At 37.9% G+C, this 19,323-nt stretch overlaps 2 protein-coding genes across 2 annotated transcripts in view; both read left to right on the forward strand.

The window, feature by feature from the left end:
• mier2 (mesoderm induction early response 1, family member 2) lies at positions 1-11,994 on the forward strand. Its single transcript, XM_053322400.1, has 12 exons — positions 1-146; positions 1,332-1,445; positions 1,696-1,807; positions 3,071-3,150; positions 3,558-3,627; positions 3,861-4,012; positions 4,580-4,661; positions 7,535-7,629; positions 7,738-7,868; positions 9,736-9,878; positions 10,590-10,687; positions 11,893-11,994. The coding sequence occupies exons 1-11, from the start codon at positions 120-122 to the stop codon at positions 10,643-10,645; spliced, it is 1,062 nt and encodes a 353-aa protein (XP_053178375.1). The 5' UTR covers positions 1-119; the 3' UTR covers positions 10,646-10,687; positions 11,893-11,994.
• plpp2b (phospholipid phosphatase 2b) overlaps positions 11,983-19,323 on the forward strand; it is a 26,345-nt gene continuing 19,004 nt past the window's right edge. The window contains exon 1 of the mRNA XM_053322963.1: positions 11,983-12,147. Coding sequence (XP_053178938.1) covers positions 11,983-12,147 — 165 coding nt within the window. The remainder of the gene's footprint in view (positions 12,148-19,323) is intronic.

A 19,323-nucleotide genomic window follows, 5' to 3' on the forward strand; every position in this document is an offset into this window, starting at 1 on the left:
CCTCTGAACCTGAGTGTAGAGGTTGTGGTCTAGTGGAGATCCTAAGGTACAGCAATGAAGACCCTCAGCAGGAGAAGCAGGAGTCTGTACAGGAGTTGGAGGAGAACTCTCCTCGCCCCATGAAGATGGCAGCACAATCCCACACTGTACGGTCAAGTTCTGCTATGTCTATCTCTTCAATGAAATGTGATTATGCAAACTTGATACTGTAGCTACAGACCCTATGGCATCATCTGCAAACCATTATTCACATGAAAGAACCCCCTGAGGTATCATTTGCTATAAGACCATTATATCTATCTTAAGAAGTTTGTATTTAAATTTAAATGACTAAACTAATAAACCTAATTAATGACAATTTTATAGTCTAATGGTTTGTAGTGTAGTTGCTTTAACAGTTATATCAAATTAGATTTACAGTAAATTTACACAAAGTTTGCAAATATTGTTGTTTTGGTTTTTTAAAGCAAGCTGTGTATGGAGCTATCCACACAAATACTGATATCTTAATTCATTATGAACAGATAAAATAGATATGAATGGCATGATTTTCACACATTTAGATAATTACAAGCAGAAAACCCTTTGACTAAAGTTTTGCCACATGGACAAAAAGACACCACATAGTGTCATTATCTTTCCTTGGGGCTTTTATAGTAGCTTTTGGTGGAGTAATGCAAACTAAAACATTCTCCAGTCAACAGTGTTGGATACTGTAATCATTTATCATCATGTTTCCATCATTTAGCAATCATTGGTGTGTCATTATTTGCAATCTGTAAAGAATATCCAACAGATTATTCAATGTTGTTGGTCAAATGTCTATTCTACAGTTTATTTTTGACCATTAAACTTTATTTTGAGGTTAGTTCCAGATGGGTTTTTTTTAGTTTTTAAGTTAAGTTAGTGGTTTTGCCTTATCACAAAATACACCCTCAAATCTGCACATTGACTGATGTGTTCTGGCATTTACTCAGACCCTTAGTTTATTGACTGTATCCACATTTGGATGTGATGTGTTTGCCTTACAGTTCAGTCCTTCAGTGTTCTTTTCATTTATTCTTTTTTTTCTCCATGTTACTGTCTCACATTGCTTTGGTTGGCTATTAAACTTGGGCATTTGTCCTTTGTGCATTCTTAGAATGCCTTTGTTTTGGCCACTTTACAGTAACTCTGCAACCTACGTTGTTTTGGTTAACAAGAGTGTCCTTGAGATGTTTAGTGGAGGGTATTTTCAAGTAATGCGGAAGTAATTCAAATATTTATGTGGTTTCTATCCCTCTTTCTCCCTATCATCTGCCACCACCTGTTGCTGTCTTCCTTTGTTGTAGGCTAGTGAGCTTCCCTTGGAGGAGCTGCTGGCTCTGTATAGCTACACAGTGTCAGATCCAGAGAAGGAGACCTATCACCTGGCTACCAGCCTGCCTGACATGACACTGGACAAGGTGAGATGCAACCTGAGGCATAACGGCACATATTCATCTCCTAATTCAGCATTTTGGCCATTAGTGATTGGTCAAATTCATATTTAGAAAACACTGCAGAGTGAAGTGCTTGGGGAGATGTGTGTACAAACATCAAACAACATGGGAATCCTTGGAAGATCATTGATAAATGAAGCATGTTTAATGTATTCTCTTCTACTATGTTCTTTTCTGTGCTTTGAAATATTGTATCTTTATTTCTCATGTTCAGGATCAAATAACTGAGGACCTCTTTCCTGGAGAGGAGGAAGAGGAATCATCAGCTGATGATCTCACCCCCTCAGTCACCTCAAACACCTCAGATCTGCTCCAACGCCTGCAAGGTGAGTTACACAAAGATGTACATTACACACGACTTTATGACTTTTCAAATGATCTAAGATGGAAGTTGGCCGAAACGTTTTAATTCACAGCCTCAGACCCACCTTCACACTCCATTTTCCATGAGCAATTTTCTTGTGAAGCCTTGTACAGTTGTACTGAAGGAGATCAAATTCCTGAAGTCTCTGTTTGTTTGAGTATTATTTGTGATATTTTTTTATTGCTGAGACTGTAACTTGTTACATACAGATGGTTGAAAAAAAATTACAGGAAAAACCAACATAGTGTCGTAATGAGGTGTTGGGCCACTATGTGCTGCCAGAACAGCTTCATCTCTACTTGGTGTCTCTGAACTCTACTGGAGGGATGAACACCATTCTTCCAAAAGATATTTCCTCATTTGGTGTTTTGATGATGGTGGTGGACAGCACTGTCTAACACATCAGTCCAAACTCTCCCATAGGCGTTCAATTAGGTTGAGATCTGGTGTCTGTTAAGGCAGTTCACATCATGTTCATACTCAATCAAATCATTCAGTGACGCCTTGTGACCTTTTGATGGGGGTATTGTCATCCAGGAAGAGATGACTCCCATAAAGATAGCAATGTTTCATAATGGGATGAAATTGATCACTCAGAACAGCTTTGTATTGATTTGTAGTGACCCTTCCCTCGAAGTGGACTCAAATCATGCCAGCAAAATACTCCCCACAGCATAACAGAGCCACTGGACCCCCTCATTGTACAGGTCAAGCATTCTGACCTGTGCCTGTTTTCCTTTGTCACCCATCTGTACACTTAGATGCTGCATTTCAATTACGTGACTTGCCAGTGTTTATAATGTCAGGGTGTTTCATGAACCCTTTGGATTGGTTTGTTCCTTAAGGAGTTTAAATTTAATCAAACAGCCTTCCCTGTTTCTTTTATGTTTGCTGTTTTGTCCTGAATTTTATTTCATACTGATATATAGATATATTTACTTTTATGTAAAATAAAAAGTTCAAGTCATTCTATAACTTTGAGTGCAGTCTACTGCTGCAAGGACCATGTTTAATTTGATGAAAATATATGTTTATATCAGTTGGACTTATATAGTTAGGTAATGATTAATAATAAACTGAAAAATAAAACCAATGAGTTCAGGAATGTTGTTGGAGAAAAAAAACATTGTCAGCAGAATGATATGAACATTAGAAGAGTATTTACAATGTCTTCTAAATAAGTTGGAAATTGAAAAAAAGATCACATGGATTTGTCCTCTCTCAGGTGGAGACAAAGACACATTAGTCAGCTCAACAGATGAGGACTCAGATGATGCCTCTATTCCCTCCAATGAAGAACACAAGGTAGGCTTACAACAACACACATCTCATGACAACGGTTACTGTTTGAAACAGACTCAGTTGACTTGTTCCAGAAATCTGAAAAGAATGCACATCTCCAATTTCCAACTCAAGGAGGACAAACTACTAACATTTCACTTGTTTATCTGTCTCACTTGTTTAGTTATACTGACCCAATTGACTTTGAGTCAGTTTTAGTCAGAAAGACCTAAAGCATAATGTGTGTTGCTGTTTGAGTTTCTTTAATAGGAGAGAAAATCACTGAAAGCACCATTCTCAACAACAACAACAACAATCTTTCTAATCTTTAATGAATGACTCTCTCTTCAGTAGTGGTCTTTCTGTAGGACCCTGACACATAGCACATATTGCAGAACTATGACTGACAGTGTATTTAACTTCATTCATAGGAGATCATGGTTGGTTCTATGTACCAGGCAAAAATCCCTCCACTCAGTCTGTATACCTACCAGGAAAGAGGTAAGTAACTAAAAAGATTGTGTTACTGCTTTTAAAAACAAGTTTTAACTGCTAGATTTATGGAGATTAAACATGTTGTCTGAATTCCCACTGTTGGTAAAAAAAAAATCAAAAAGTCAAATACATCTTTATCTACTCATCATTGTCTCTTTTTCTGTATTTTCTCTTTGTCAAACTCTTCATTCCCTTTGTCTGTTCATTACACTGCATGTCACTCTCTTCTCTGTGTCAAGCCTACAGCAGTGAGGACCAGTTGTTGTGGAAGCCAGGGCAACTGCCGGTGCAGGAAGTGGAGGATTTTTTGTTGAATGCACAGAGACCACATGGCCAGGAGGGGTCAGCCTACACAAGAATAAAAGGAGACACTGTCGGAGACAACGAACAGGTACTGTACAGTAACTTGACAGTGCGTCCAAGAAGAGGAAACTATCTGTTGAGATTGCATGATGTATCCCAGCTGTACTGCTGTTTGTAGAGTGACTCTGGAGGTTAACCTTTACAAAAACTAAAATAACCAGAAAGACACTCCAAACGATTCTCCCTATTATGTGTTGCATAGTAGACAGGACATGCTGTTTGAAGGTGTTTGAAAGAAACTGCTAGTTACGAATAGACAGTTGACTTGATAATACTTGTACCGCTTTTCCCACAAGCTGCATCCCAATTACCCTACTAGGCCTGACTACTAGGATAGACCCAATCTCCCCTTCAGAATGATGAAAATACATATATTAAATGCAATTAATCCTGGAACATTGGCTTTTGTGTTTGTCAGTAGTCTGTTTGTGCTACAGAAGAACCTATCTATCAATTCAGTGACTGACTTAGTTCTTCTGTATTCCACCCAGTGTAAACATAGTGGTCAAGTGGCTGCAATGGCTGCAAATGCCATTGTTTCCCTTTCTGACTGTCTAACCTTGTTTTGCTCATTCTTTTTCTTTTTTTAAATTAGGCACTGTATGAACTCGTGAAATGCAACTTTAATGCAGAAGAGGCACTGAGAAGATTACGCTTCAATGTGAAGGTGTTCAGTGGTAAGAAGCTTCCTGTCGCCTACAGTACTTTTTCCAACCGTCTATTATACTTATTTATGAACCTTTTAAAATCTCACAGCTATGGAACAAACTTTTTTGACTCTGTCGTACTGTTTGACTCAACAAGCAAAAGTAAAGCTCCGTGATTCCCACAATGGGGGCATGCCCTCTCAGGAAAACATTCATGCTGGAGACAGACCACAACACATTGTATGTCTTAAAATATAAACTACAGGCAGGTTAAGAATAGATCCACAATTTTTTCAAGTCTGTCTCAAAACAACAATCAGGTTTTCATATGAACATTGAAACAGGTTATGCTCACCCTAATGTGGTTATATCCTAATAATGTTGAGAAAAAAATAATTAAGGCAAGGTAAGGCAAGTTTATTTGTATAGCACAATTCATACACTGGGTAATTCAAAGTGCTTTACAAAAGCTGGAAACGTTTAAACATTATTTATTAGGCAGGAAAAAAGCCTCACTTGCTCTGTTCTTGAGCAAAGGATCTATTGATAGAAGTTAAAAGAAAAAATAAAACACAAGTAGATAAATAAGTAAAAATTGGGATAAGAACAGATAAGGTTTAAAGTAAAAAGAAAAAAGAAAACAAAATAGGAGCAATAAAAACCAGCAAGTAGGTATTGAATTTAAGAGAATGCGACAGTAAACAATAAAGTTTTTAGCCCTGATTTAAAAGAGCTGACAGTTTGAGCAGACCTCAGATCTACAGAAAGTTCGTTCCACAGATGAAAAGCATAGTAACAAAATGCTGCCTCACTTTGTTTGGTTCTCATTCTTGGGACACACAACAGCCCGGTTCCAGATGACCCAAGGGGCCTGGATGCTTTTAAAGTTTATCTGAACATGAGCCTTCAGCTGTCTGAGATAGTTAAATAAAGTGGATATCTTCCACAGTTACAGTCTGTGTAGTAGTAGTAACTATAGAGTGTGAGTGAGTGAGTGATTACAGCAAGAAAATGTTTTGATATTTATTTTGGCACCTGACTATTTCTTTATGACATACTTGAAAAACTATCCTTTAAAGCCAATAATGTTGAGACCCCACTTGGAGACTCAGCATCTTGAGCCCAAAACTATTGACTTCTTCAGAAAGAAGCTACAAAACTGTTGTGCAGCGCACAAAGCACAGCCTACCAAAGTAGGCTACCACCCTGCAGTGTCTTACCTGTTGCTGATTTCAGCCCTTATTGAGTTTATGGACAAGGTTAGGGGCACACATTTTGCTCTACAGATGGACAAAGAAACTGACAGCATCAATGACTGTTGGTCGTTTATGTTAGATTTCTTGATGCAGATGTGAAGAAGAATTTGTTTTTCATTTCTTGGAAAGAGACTGATCTGAAACGGAGACAGAGCAGGACTCCTAGTATGAAGTCACTGTGTGATATGCAAAAAGGCGCGTGTACCCAAGCAGTTTAGTCCTGACCACAGCAATGTAATGACAAACATGATTACCAAAGTGAAGTATATGAAAGGAAAGAAGTGTTTTTCCTAAAAATTGACTTATTCCAAAATAAGTCATGATGGCTGTTATGGAGATGCAATCCAGGGTGTTTAAATTGCATGTTGATGACATTTTAATCTTCATAAGAAAATAGGGAACTAAGTTGCCCTCAAGTTTAGAAATAACAAGTGACATGTTTTCTGAAAATTACTGAACCAAATGTGGGTTTGCACCAGTGCACACACTTCCTACAGATTTATTAGATGTAAAATCACATCCCTCACAAGAAAATGGTTGAAATCAATTACAAGAGGGGAAGGTAGACTCATATAAATGCATGACACATTCCTATATGCCATACCTCAGCCCAAAGAAAACATTTTCTGTGGAAGATACAACAACATATGGCAATCTTTGATACCCTTTCAGTGTACACCAGCTGCTGAATTCAGCACTGCAGAAGGGAAACAGTTGGCTGATCTTGCGACCTTGTGTCCACTTTTAGTTGAAGTTTTTTGAAACTTGCCATATTGTTTTGTGTATTGGTTAATATCAGTTTAATCACAACCACACTTCTTATACGGCAGCTGTAATTGCATTCCATTTGTTTTTGAAATTAATTAGTAGCCAAGTAATCATAAAATGGCCCTGATATGTCACCAGACATTAAGGAATCATGTTCATTTCATACACTGATATCACTGACAGTAGTAGTCCAGCCAGAATATTTGCATTTGAAAAGCTAAGTGGCAGCCCACAAGTAATGATTATGTTGTCATTTTGTGTTTTGGCCTGTTACAGGGGGGGGGGGGGTGTGTGTGTGTGTGTGGGGGGGGGGTCGGTCTAATAAGTAATAAGCAGCAACACAGAGCTATTCCGGGAGATTGTGTCTCATTTGCGGGCGTCAGGGAGCCGCTATCAATATGCAGGAGACTCCCGGGACTTCCGGGACAGTTGGGATGTCTGGTTAACTGTGGTGGAGTGAGGTAGAATGGATGAAGAGGGAGGGTGCAGTGGCAGTAAGAAGCCGGTGAATCAGATCAATAACACATTATTTTCTGATTGTTTCACAGCGGTTACGTTCAACAATGAATAATAATAACATACACATTAGCCAGTCAACTTACACTGTGGGTCGCGTTCTCACTCCGCATTGTGTATGTTGCGCTCGTCTTGCGCACGTGCAGGATCACGTCTAACAACTGGCAACCCGCATGAACGTCAATTTTTAGGAGGAGGGGGCGAGGAGTGATGGCTCTCTCCAGTGTTTTGAACGTGGGCTGCAGTACCATTTCTAAACACTTGGTGTCAGAGTTACATACTTGAACTTTAAATTGAAATTATACTCATGAATTAAGATTGATACGTAACACTAATATTGCTGCTGCTCTTCTCTCTCTTTAGAACAGCTGTGTGCCTGGAGTGAGGAGGAGTGCAGGAACTTTGAACACGGCTATAGAGTTTACGGGAAAAACTTCCACCTCATTCAGGCTAATAAGGTGACTGCCGACATTTTTCTACTGAATCTTTCCTGAGGTTTGTTATCTAAACCCTATGGGTGATCTAGCTGCTAAGCAAACAAGCAAACAAGTTTTCCTTTTCCTCAGGTACGAACCCGCTCCGTGGGGGAGTGTGTGGAGTATTACTACATGTGGAAGAAGTCTGATCGTCATGAATACTTTACCCAACAAGCCACCAGGCTCAGCCGCAAAAAGTACAGCCTGCAATCAGGGAACACGTGAGTATTGTTTGGACAAAAAGACTCTGACCTTGGTGATCTCATAGAAAAACCCATACTTATTTCTACTATTCAGTATGCTCCAGTCCCAAAGAAGAAGCTAGGTCATCTCAAACTTATTAAAGACTTTTTGTACGCACCTGCTATGAAGATTTCCTGCCAATGCTCTTCTGAACTTTTCAGTAAACATAGCACAAAAAGTAAGGAAATTTGTGTTTGGTAGAGTATTTCTTTATTGTAGCAATGCTTCTTGGCAATAAATCTTATAACGTTGGAAAGCCTGTTTATTTCTCTTTTTAAATGGTGCCACATTTGTAAGGAACATGCATTTTTGGGATGAGCAGGAGAGCTGAGTATCTGGGTTGCACCCATGAAAAATTTGGCAAATCTTCTCTGCCAATGCCGAAGAGCTTATTCTACTATTGACTCTTGTTTGGTGTTTGGTGGATTGGATGACGGAAGTCTGAAGAAACAAGACATATTGGCAATTTAACAATTTATTCATTTAACAAACAGGAGCCTCAGTAGTGTGTGGAAGAACCATACACAGCCACAACAGCCTGGCACCTCGTCCTCATGCTGGTCACCAGCCTGGTCACACACTGCTGTGGGATGGCGTCCCATTTTCACTCTGGCACGAACAGCACGCCCAAGCTGATCCCACAAGTGTTCAATGGGGTTGAGGTCAGCACTGCTGGCAGGCCATTCCATCCTCTCCACTCCCAAATTCTGAAGGTAGTCTCTGATAAACCCCGCTCTGTGGGGGCGAGCATTGTCATCTTGGAGGATAGGGTTCGGTCTCAGACTGTGGAGATATGGGATTGCAACTGGTTGTAGAATCTCATCTAGACATCTCTCTGCATTGAGATTGCCTCCAATGACGACAAGCCCCATTTTTCCAGTGAGGGAGATGCTGCTCCACACCATCAAACTGCCTCCACCAAAGAAGGCAGAGAAGATTTGCCAAATTTTCCATGGGCGCAACCCACATACTCATACTACCCACAAATGCTTGTTCCTTAAAAATGTGGCACCATTTAAAAGGGAAATAAACAGGCTTTCCAATGTTATAAGATTTATTTCCAAGAAACATTGTTACAACAAAGAAATACTTTACCAAACACAAATTTCCTTACTTTGTTGTGCTATGTTTATATAACAGTACTATTATGAGAATTAGTTTATTTTCATTTTATTTTTATTTAATTTTTTTGTTGTTTTTTGTCTTCTTTTAATAATTATCATTATTTCACATAATCACAACTATTTATCCACTAGGCATCTTGTCATTAAAAATTCCCTCCTTATCTTTTGAAGGTTTATTTCCTTCTTAACTCTACTTATGTTTGTGTAATAAGTACACTTCTGCCAGTCACCTTAAAGGGTCAGTCAGTCACCCAAATTACAAAACAATGTGTAGAGCAGCTTTCTACCTGGTCAATTGTCCCTTTTAAAAACTGTTGATAGTGTGTACCTGTTAATTTCATATAGAGAGTAATAGAACCAAAAATATGTTGCTGTTGTCCTTTTAATAACTGTAATTTTTTCAATGTATTCACTAAAACAAACAAAAATCCAATTAATGCAAAAATAAATTAATTGCATTGGGATGTTTGAAATCTGGTCAATTATATACCACTACAGATGAGTGACAGATGTGTGTCTTTTTTATAATTTGGGTGAGTCGACCCTTTAAACTGTTGTCATCTACTTTACTGTTGTGACTTGTTTCATTTTTCTAATTTATTTGTAAAAAATGGATGCAGAGAAGGGATTGTAAAATTCTGCCTTGATAACTTAAAGCAGTTAATGTACTTAATGTAAACATGCTTTCCTGAGCTGATTGTGGTTGTGTGATGTGTTGTAGGGAGGATGGAGACCAGGATGGAGACGTTGGAGAGATGGAGGGTGGCAATAATGCTCCTAGCTTGTTGTCTCATGGCTCCATGGGCCCTGGAAAGCTGGAGTCCCCTTTACCTCCACATTTGAATCTGGATCTGGACAAACAAAGTAAAAAATCAGGTAACAATTGTCTCCACAAGCACTTCCTATGGTTGCTCAAATACTGGAATCTGTTGGAAAAATTCATTCTCTTTAGCATTAAATTGACATGTCACATTAGACTAATTTTCCTCTTTTATAAAATCACTAACATAAGCAATCAATAAAAGAGGAGAGGTTATAGCCATAGTGACTAAAAATATTATCCCTATGACCTCAGGTTCACATCCAGACATGACAAAGTGGAAAGAGGCACATATACAGTAAAAGCACATTTCCACATATTTAATTACAATTCCATTTGAAGAAGAAGAAGCTAGTCATATTGTAGAGCACTAAGCTCTTTCTTTCTATCAATTCAAGGGTTTAGTTTGAAGGGTAAAAAAATTGTGAGCAAGTTGTGATCTTCACCCATCTTTATGTATATATACCATTTGCATACCACATAATACATTTTCAAAATTGTTTTCTACTGTCATGTCATCATGTTATGCATGCAGCTCTATGGATTTTATTTTTGTCTATTTAATTTCTTATTTTGACCACATTTTTAAAATCAAATATTCATTATCTTATGTTATGTATCATTTTTATGTTATCTTCCCTCTTTTGTTTCCCCCCATTATTGTCTTGCTTCTTGTGTGTCTTGTTTCATGTTTGCGTGCGTGTGTGCGTGCGTGTGTGCGTGCGTGGTGCACACCTGTTGACATGATGCTCCAGAGGAGGAAGGCCGCCCCCGGCGCAGACGAACTCCCCGCTTTCTCTTAAAGCCATGACCTTGGTCCAGACAGGCCACAGAAAGCAGGCTGGGCCTGCAGGTAAAGAGGGGTTGAGGAGAAAATGGGCCTCATGCAAGAACTACTCATACAAACAAGGGCATTCTTAAATGTCACAAACAAGTAGTTAAAGAGAATTTACAGCATATGCACTAATTATTCGATTTTGGTGGATAAAGGTGAAGGTCACTGTGACCTCACGTCTGTCCCATTCCCATGAATCCAATATTTCAGGAACACCTGCAAGCAATTTCATTGCATCTGGCACAAACATTCACTTGGACTCAAGCCTGAACTGATTAGAAGTTCTAGGTCATTGTGAGCCCACAAAACGTTTTTGGCCATAATCCAAGAATTCATTCACCAATCATAACAAAGTTTCACACAAATAATTTTATCTATTTTATATAATAGGATAAAATGATGAAGTGATGACTATTTATATCCAAAAGGTTAAAGGTCAATGTCACCTTGACATAGAAATGCTTTGCAGAAACACTTTTTTGGCCATTATTCAAGACTTTTACTATAGCAAGTTGTTTTTCAGCATCTAACTACATGTCAGACTGTTTTATATCTGTCACAGTGCTCTAATGCTGTTCTCAGCTCTGCTATGACGATTTTCTAAATGTTCTGGATTTACTAATATCATTAGTGGCAGTTTTTTATGTTTTTTTCTGCTGATTTTCGACAATTTCTGCACAGTGGAAGTGGAACACTTTGCTTTATATGGCAATGTTATGCTAATGATAAAATATTATAAATGTGGACCCATTCATGAACATTCATCAAGCTGAAACAAACTATTTACAATAAGTTTGCCCAGTTAAGAGAATTTGGTGAATCCAACTTGGAACACTCGTACGAGAAAAAGTTAGACCCACAAATTTCTTGCATGAGGCCCAATGAAAGAGAAAATAAATAATGTTGGGACTGGGAACAAATCTCATTAGCTTTTGTGTGGGAAATAATCAAACAATTTAATAACGCAATATATAATTAATTCACCAAAAGTGCAGCATTGGGATAAAATCTGGATTTCAATGCTTTGATCTCAATAGCAATAATATAATATGATGAAATACTTAATGAATGAACAGTGTGCGTTGGGTATGCATGAGTTAGTACACCTAAAAACATGTCAATGTAAATATCTACATGGAATATGCAATATGTTAACATTACTGGAACAAATCAAGCAGGAATACATTATATGAATTTAGTTACATTTTGTTACATCTGTCCAGATGGTGAGCTGGTGACGGGGCTGTCAGAGCTGTGTGGCGACAGATGTCCTCAGCAGTTGTTTGGCTGTCCCTTCTCTCTGCCAACCATAGATGACCTGCGGGATCCTGACTCAGGCAGTTGTTGTCCCTCAGTTCAAGCCCGGCTCAAGTCCCAGCCCTCCTCACAGAGTTCCCAGTGTACCTGCGGGGGCCCTCCGTCCTGCCATGACGACCACTGCCTCCGGGGCCCCTGCTTCTTCCAGCTACACATGCGCGGTAGACCTTTTGTTTCAGAGGGCCCTGACTGTGGTGCAGCAGGCAGCATGACTGACTCGCCCCACAGGCTGCAGGTGGAATTTAGCCTGCCGTGTGTCTCACCTCCCTCATCTGCTGTCCTCCCGTCACACCTCCAGGCATATGGCAGCCTGCTGCACCCTTGCCCCATCCAGCATCCCCGCTCTCTCACACAATGAGTGGACAGACATGAGAAAATCAAAACTGAGTGGTGCTCTCCATTGGTTGCTCTGAGTAGAGATTGCAATCGGTGTCAGCAGGGTTTAAGACACCAGGACACAACGCACATTTACCTAACTTTGTGAAAAGGGTGGACCTACTACTCTAGGAGGTTACTTGTCTGTCGGACCCCTCTTTTTAAATTGGGACACTTGAACCCTCTGTCCAGTGTGGAATGATGAGTGTGTTAATCGCTGCTTTCAGGTGTTGATTATGTGTTTACTAACAGTTTATTACCACAACATGCACTTAGAGCAGCAACATCGATTGGCTACAACAAATACGAATATTTGAAGGTGATGAGAGCTGCAGTGACCATGCAAGTTGTTCAAAAAATGTTTTAAACAGAAGAAAGTTGGATTTTAACCACTGTTAAGTGTTAACCACTTTTTCTCATTCCTCAATGTGGGAAAATTTTGCTGCAGTTGAATTTTTTGCCAATTTCATCCAACAAAACAGTTTATTTAAACGTCCTCTTCTGAATCTGTAATGGACTCTCCATTTTCGGGGTGTGTCTGCACTTCCATGCTGTCCCTCTGTCTGTGGCAGAAGTCGACCTGAATTTTGCTTAAATATAAAGAGCTGAAACTAAAGAATATTTTCTAAGCTTGGGATATGAACATGGAGCAGTGTAGGAACACAAAGGAGCACAATATTTTTGCAGGTTTTATTTTTACTTTTGCTTTAGTGGAAGTTTTCATCCTTGTTCTTACCTGAGGATTTATATCAAGATTTATAAAGGTGCAGTGCTTTGTCATGATCACAGTTTCTATGATGTTGAATATTTAGCACCATTGAGAGCCTGTTTGACACGCATAATAGGCATGTAAAGCATGTAAATATAAAATGTACATGCTTAGATAGATAAGTCACTGAATTTAAACATAGTTTCTCAGGTTTTACAACTTTGATGATCTCCAGGACCCACTGTCACCCTGGACAGGTGCCAATGCCATACATACGTACAGTTAGAAAAGTGATATTGTTAATAGTGCTTGTGGTCTAAAAGTAATGGCAGATGTTGAGGTCCAAAGATCATCCTAACATGGAATTTAACAATTCTGGCATATTTTGCTTGCTTCTTGAAGCTTCTAGTTTATTTTAGGAAATGACCCTGCTTTAGCTAAATTATGGACACCAGAACTGTTTTGTGTTGCAGTCTGGTTTTTTACTCTAACTCTGTAAACTTGTTTCTTGCATCAGGCCTTAATGAGCTGGCTTGTGGTTTGAACCCAAAATTAAAGCAAGAATGTGGAAGCAAAGTCTAAGTAATGTCCAATCTTTGTAGATGTGTGAAGAAAGGTTTAATAATATTATTTGTTGTTGAAGTGGGACATATTCAAATAATAATGCAGATTAAACAAACTGCTGCTTCCTTGAGCATCTTAACTGACCTCTGCCAGATATTGTGTACTGTAAAATAAAAAAAAAGTCACATATTATTTGTATACACATTTTTTATAGTCCAAATCTCTTAATTGGATGCTGCATAACATATTCTCAACTTTTTCTGAACAGCTTTCTCATTAGTTCCATAACTCTCATGAGCCCATCAATTGGAGAGATTTCAAGTTACAATATGTATTTTTAGAGCTTTCCAGCTTATTTTCACAGTATTTCATGTATTTTCAGAAGCACAGAGGTACTTTCAAATGAGTGAGTACATAAGTTATCTGTTTGCCTGACCTGAAGAATGAGAACTTTAGCCCATGCTGACTCAACCATGATGTGATGATGAACAGCAGATATGGGTGGACAGAGCTTATAATAAAAGATGCTTATGTATCATTTAATGATTCATAATTATGTTGTACAGAGCAAATGAATAAACCTTCAGATGACTCTCGTTAGGAACATCTTCATACGTTTTCACATGATCCGTATATTGATTTTGGTATTCATTCATATTTACATATGTAGTCTGTGCATGTCAGTATATTTTAGTCACGCTGTCTCTAAAGAGGTAAAGCAAAAGTGTCAGGAAGGGAGGGATTTTATTGGTTGTTAAAATCTAGCCCTATGTTGTTATTCCATCTGTCCTATTTATTCCTGTTTTCCATCAGTAAATATGCGAACTCTTCCTGTGATATCTGCTTAAAACCAAGCTGGTTTCAGATCAATGTTTATTTTGTCTTTTGAATGTTTACATAAGTGGGGTTCAGGACAAGACCTTGAAGGCAGGAAAAGGAGTGGAGTCACTGCCTTTGTTAATTATTTGTTTTTTTTGTTTTAGCAATTTATATATTGAACTGCTCCCGTTATGTTTGTTTATAATTATTATATTTTGTAAAAATGAAATTATTAAAATGAACATTGGTGAATAAAAGTTTTGCTTTTCTGTTATTTTAAAACACAATGCAAATAAATCAATGAAATGAATGAAAAAATCAATGAAATTATGAAATATTTATAACTATTGTAAAGATGTTGCTTGAGGGAAGTGAGTTATAGAAAATATGCTTGTGCCTCTATGTTTACATTTGTCTGTTACAGTAGGCGTGGTTTCCTCCCATTGCCATGACAAATGTTTTCAAAATATTTGTCTGAAAAATGTATTTGAATTTAATTTATGTGCAATATGTTTAATATCAGAAATATCAGTTTTAACTTTCAGTCATGAATACCACATCTGTGAATCAATCAAATACAGCTCTTTAAACCAAATAAAGCCAACATCATTTTTTTGGTACTGTTACTAATTTAATGTAGATCTTATAGCATCGACATACTGCAACCAACCTGGTGGATCGGGACACATCTGAGAGGTCACAAGATATTAGGGTCAGTGACAAATAAGGCAAGGCAAGGCAGCTTTATTTATATAGCACATTTCATACACAATGACAACTCAATGTGCTTTACATAAAACAAACATTTAACAGTAAGAATTGGAAACAAAAAACATAGAAGCATGCAATTTGAATAATTCACTGCAGCTGCAGTTTGTGACATTAGTAGGGGAGGACACTGGCGGTTAATGCATCTTTAGAAAATGGTAGCTGTATAAATTAGGCTGTGTTGTATGTATTATACAGACATATATTTGTCTTCAAATAATATGAGTTTAGTTTTCTACTGATGGGCACTGACCAGCTACATCACAGCATTTTGGAATTTAATGTATTTTCCAAGAGCAGTACACAAAAAGACAATAAAAAACTCTATGAGGTTCTCCTTCAGAACAACAGGATCACTGCTGCATGTTGCTGTATTTGTTTGAAATACTGCCAAAAGTGCTGTTGTACCCTCATCAATGTGACTACAGGAAGGAAATCGTGTTTTTTTTACTGTAATGTGACTTGGTATTCAGTTTAATTCTCATCCCAAACCCACAATTTATAATACTTAGGCAGTTCAATATTGACGTTCCTAAAGATACATATGAAAGGGTATACTTAATTTAAGCACATTCACAATGCTAAGTGCAAATGTGAGAGTGGAAATGTACAAAGGCATTTCTGTTTGAGGGGGGTGTTATATCTATGAAGTGGCATATGCATGTGTGTATAAGTGCACTGTTCGATAATGCATTTGTGTTTATGCGTGCATACAAGACAAAATTTGGACTCACCTGTTTTGAATAATGACTTTTTACTATGTCATGATACTGTCCTGCACTGTAGAAAAAGAGAATTTACTTCCTGAAATTATACTGTCTGTTTTTCATCATTTCTCCCAGCCCCATATACTGCCCCACCACTGTGCAGAACATTAAAACCTACAGATGATCTTCAGCAGAGACGACCAATTATTCTACTCTGAAAAGCCGAAAACTATGTAAAAGTCTATTAGTTCATCATTTTTTCTTTTAGGCATTTACTTTTTTAAATACACAAATGAATGCATAAGAGTGTTTATGCTAAAGCTAAATTGGGACCAATTGCTAACTAACCTAATCTGGTCAATTATAAATGCCACTGTGTCATATAATTTGCTCAGGTACATACCGATTTTTGTGTGTTTTCAGTGTGAATTATAACATAGCAGGACCTGCCTGTGCCATGGTGCAACCAAGGCAACTGCTTTATCTGCATCCTCTTATTTGCCATTGTGCGCTTAAATGCTACAAGTAGTGAACATGTACATAGACCGTGGACAATTCAAAAATGTTTGAGTTAATCAGTCATTTTGATGGTAAAGATGATTGAGGGGTCTACCCAAAGCAGAATCTAAAAAAAGGTTAAGGCGTGCCCTAATTGAGAGTCAGTCTTTTGGATGCCAATTTCCCATTGCGTGCTGATTTCAGTCACACATAATCCCATTCTATATTAATCCCATCTCCCATGCAGTCCCCTTCATATAGTCAGTCAGCCTGTACCAGTCAGTGGTCCCTCAGAGCACTGCAAACCAAGAACTGCTCATGCATGACAGACACTTCCTGTCAACTGACACTGCCAGTGGAGCGCTCATCCTGCTTTCTGATTATGTCCAACCCTGCAGGGAGCGCCCCTGCAGCCTGACTCCTCCTCCCATCACCCACAGACACACATCAGCACTGCTAAGTCTTCATTAACTCATTAATAATTCAAAAATACTAATATTCTGTTCACAAAAATACTTTTTAAATTATAATTTTAACCATAACTCATGTTATTAACATGTCTTTATTATTTAGAGGGTGTGTCAGTGTAAAATTATGTGTTTTAATAGTATGATATTCTTTGTAGCACTCAGAGCCATGAAAACACTAAATGCAAAGCATTGAAGGAATTCATTCTGTAGACTACATGGATGGCATTCATACATCCCACACACACTGGCTTTCTGTTGGGGAATCAGTGACAAAAGTTGGCAGTCAACTAACCCTTTATTTTGCACAATAATAAGACAAAAAGAAAAAGATAAAGAAATAACAACAAAAGAAAGGTGCAAGGTAGTGGCAAGAAACCCAAAGGGCTTATACATGGCCTCTACCTATATTATAATTCACAAGTTAGATTAAAAACAAGTAACTATGAAATAGAAAAAAGCAGCCTTTAGAAATTGCTGCTAAATGCAACATGAATACAATGAACATGGTTTTTGATGAAACTGAATCACTTAAGTACCTGGAAAGGTATAGTTTGAATTCTCAACGTTTGTTTCAGTCAGTCAACATGAGAGAAGCATCATGTATTCTCCATGGAGATGCATAGATTTGCAAAAGTTTTCAAATACTGATTTGCCTTCTTAGACTTAGTAAAACAAACATCCAAAGCAAATCTGCATTTCATAAGTAAGCTAGTAAATGTCTGTTGTTGACCTATGGACCAGGACAGTATTGTGTTCAAAATGTTAAATTGGTCAGTTGTTCTAATTACAGATTTGTCAGAGCTGTGATATAGTGTATTGTGACTGTAAGGCCTGAGTTAAGCTTTAAGTTTCAATGCAGAGTTACATCAGACAAGGGGATAATTGATGATTTATGATTTTAATCATATGGCATGACTGAACTTTAACACCACTTCAGTGTGGCTTATAGGTTTGATCCTTGGAATTAAATATAATTGCTTATGTACTTATACATCTCATCAGACTTTTCTGTTTCTATTGAAGAACAAGAAACAGAAAATACAGAAATTGTCATGTAATTATATGTGTTGCATGCTATAGTTTGTTTATTTGTTGCAGCATAGTTATTTCTCTCTCACTTCCAGTTAACTGTCCATCACCGTGTCCCACCCACCCAGCTTTCTGTCCTGTTTTCATCTCTTCCCAGGTCTCTAGTGTCCTCTACTGGCCCCAGACTGCAAGTGAAAGAGCAGAGTAACAATGCAGTTTTCCTAATGCCAGAGCCTCTGCCTGTGGATGAGCAGCATGATTTCATCACACAATACAGCCTATACTGTCAGGAGAACAATGCAACAACACACGCACACACACACACACACACACACACACACACACACACACACACACACAAACACTCTCTGTGTTGAGTCATACATCTCACTGAGACACAATCTTCAGACACACTGATACATTCTATTGCTTAACAAAACATAAAGAATGCTCAACATTATTGAATGAATGCTGTGTATGCACAGTGACACTAGTGCACAGCACAGAAATGAACAGTCCTCTTATAATATAATAATAATATAATACACTTTATTTAAATGTCTGTAAGACTTTTATCCAACAATTATCCAATTTCAGTACCCAGAAGACAAGTGGAACATGTATGTAAAGAAGCATTTTTAAAATCTGTTGTGGTGCACACAGTGTCAGATATGAAGCTACACTTCCAACTGACTGTTCTGTCTGGAGTCTATCTGATCTACATGATGTCTCACACAGTGGAAGGGGAGGGACGAGTCAGCCGACCTATGTGGGTCACTGTAGATAGAAACCAACAGAGCTGTAGTTTAGAGGTGTTCCCCCTGATCATAACTGCATGCAGACAAAGGTGACATCAACTAGATTATTACAATACCAGCAGTTATATAATGCTAACAGAAAGTTGTGATAAAATGAAAAATCTCTTTTTAACCCTTTCAGATCACATCTCCAGTCAAATTGTGTACTTATTTAACAATATATGCCCAAAAAAATTAAATGTCTTTGTATTTTTATGTCAAAATCCAGTCATGTTTATTTCCTTTAAAATTTTAATTTACAAATTATGTGCTTATGTAGGCTTGAACCAACCAGTTTCAACCAATAATAGCATGACATCCACCAATCTATCTTCAACTTCTAAAGGCACATATCTAACATTATGACAGGCCCACTTTTTAACTTTCAAATCAAATTCCTCCCAGTGTTATGTCTTACCTGTCTATCCTGTTTCACTTGGAAATACATCATGATATGGACATTAGATAATCTTGAAATGCTGTTTCATCTGGACTTTAAGTTTCTCAAAAAAGGCAGATTAAGTCAATTTAGTGGCAACAAAAAAAAGTTATTTTGCATGAGAAATACCTGAAATAATATTTTGGGTAACTTTAGTATTTA

This window comes from Scomber japonicus, chromosome 7 (assembly GCF_027409825.1).
Source record: "Scomber japonicus isolate fScoJap1 chromosome 7, fScoJap1.pri, whole genome shotgun sequence".
NCBI lineage: Eukaryota > Metazoa > Chordata > Actinopteri > Scombriformes > Scombridae > Scomber > Scomber japonicus.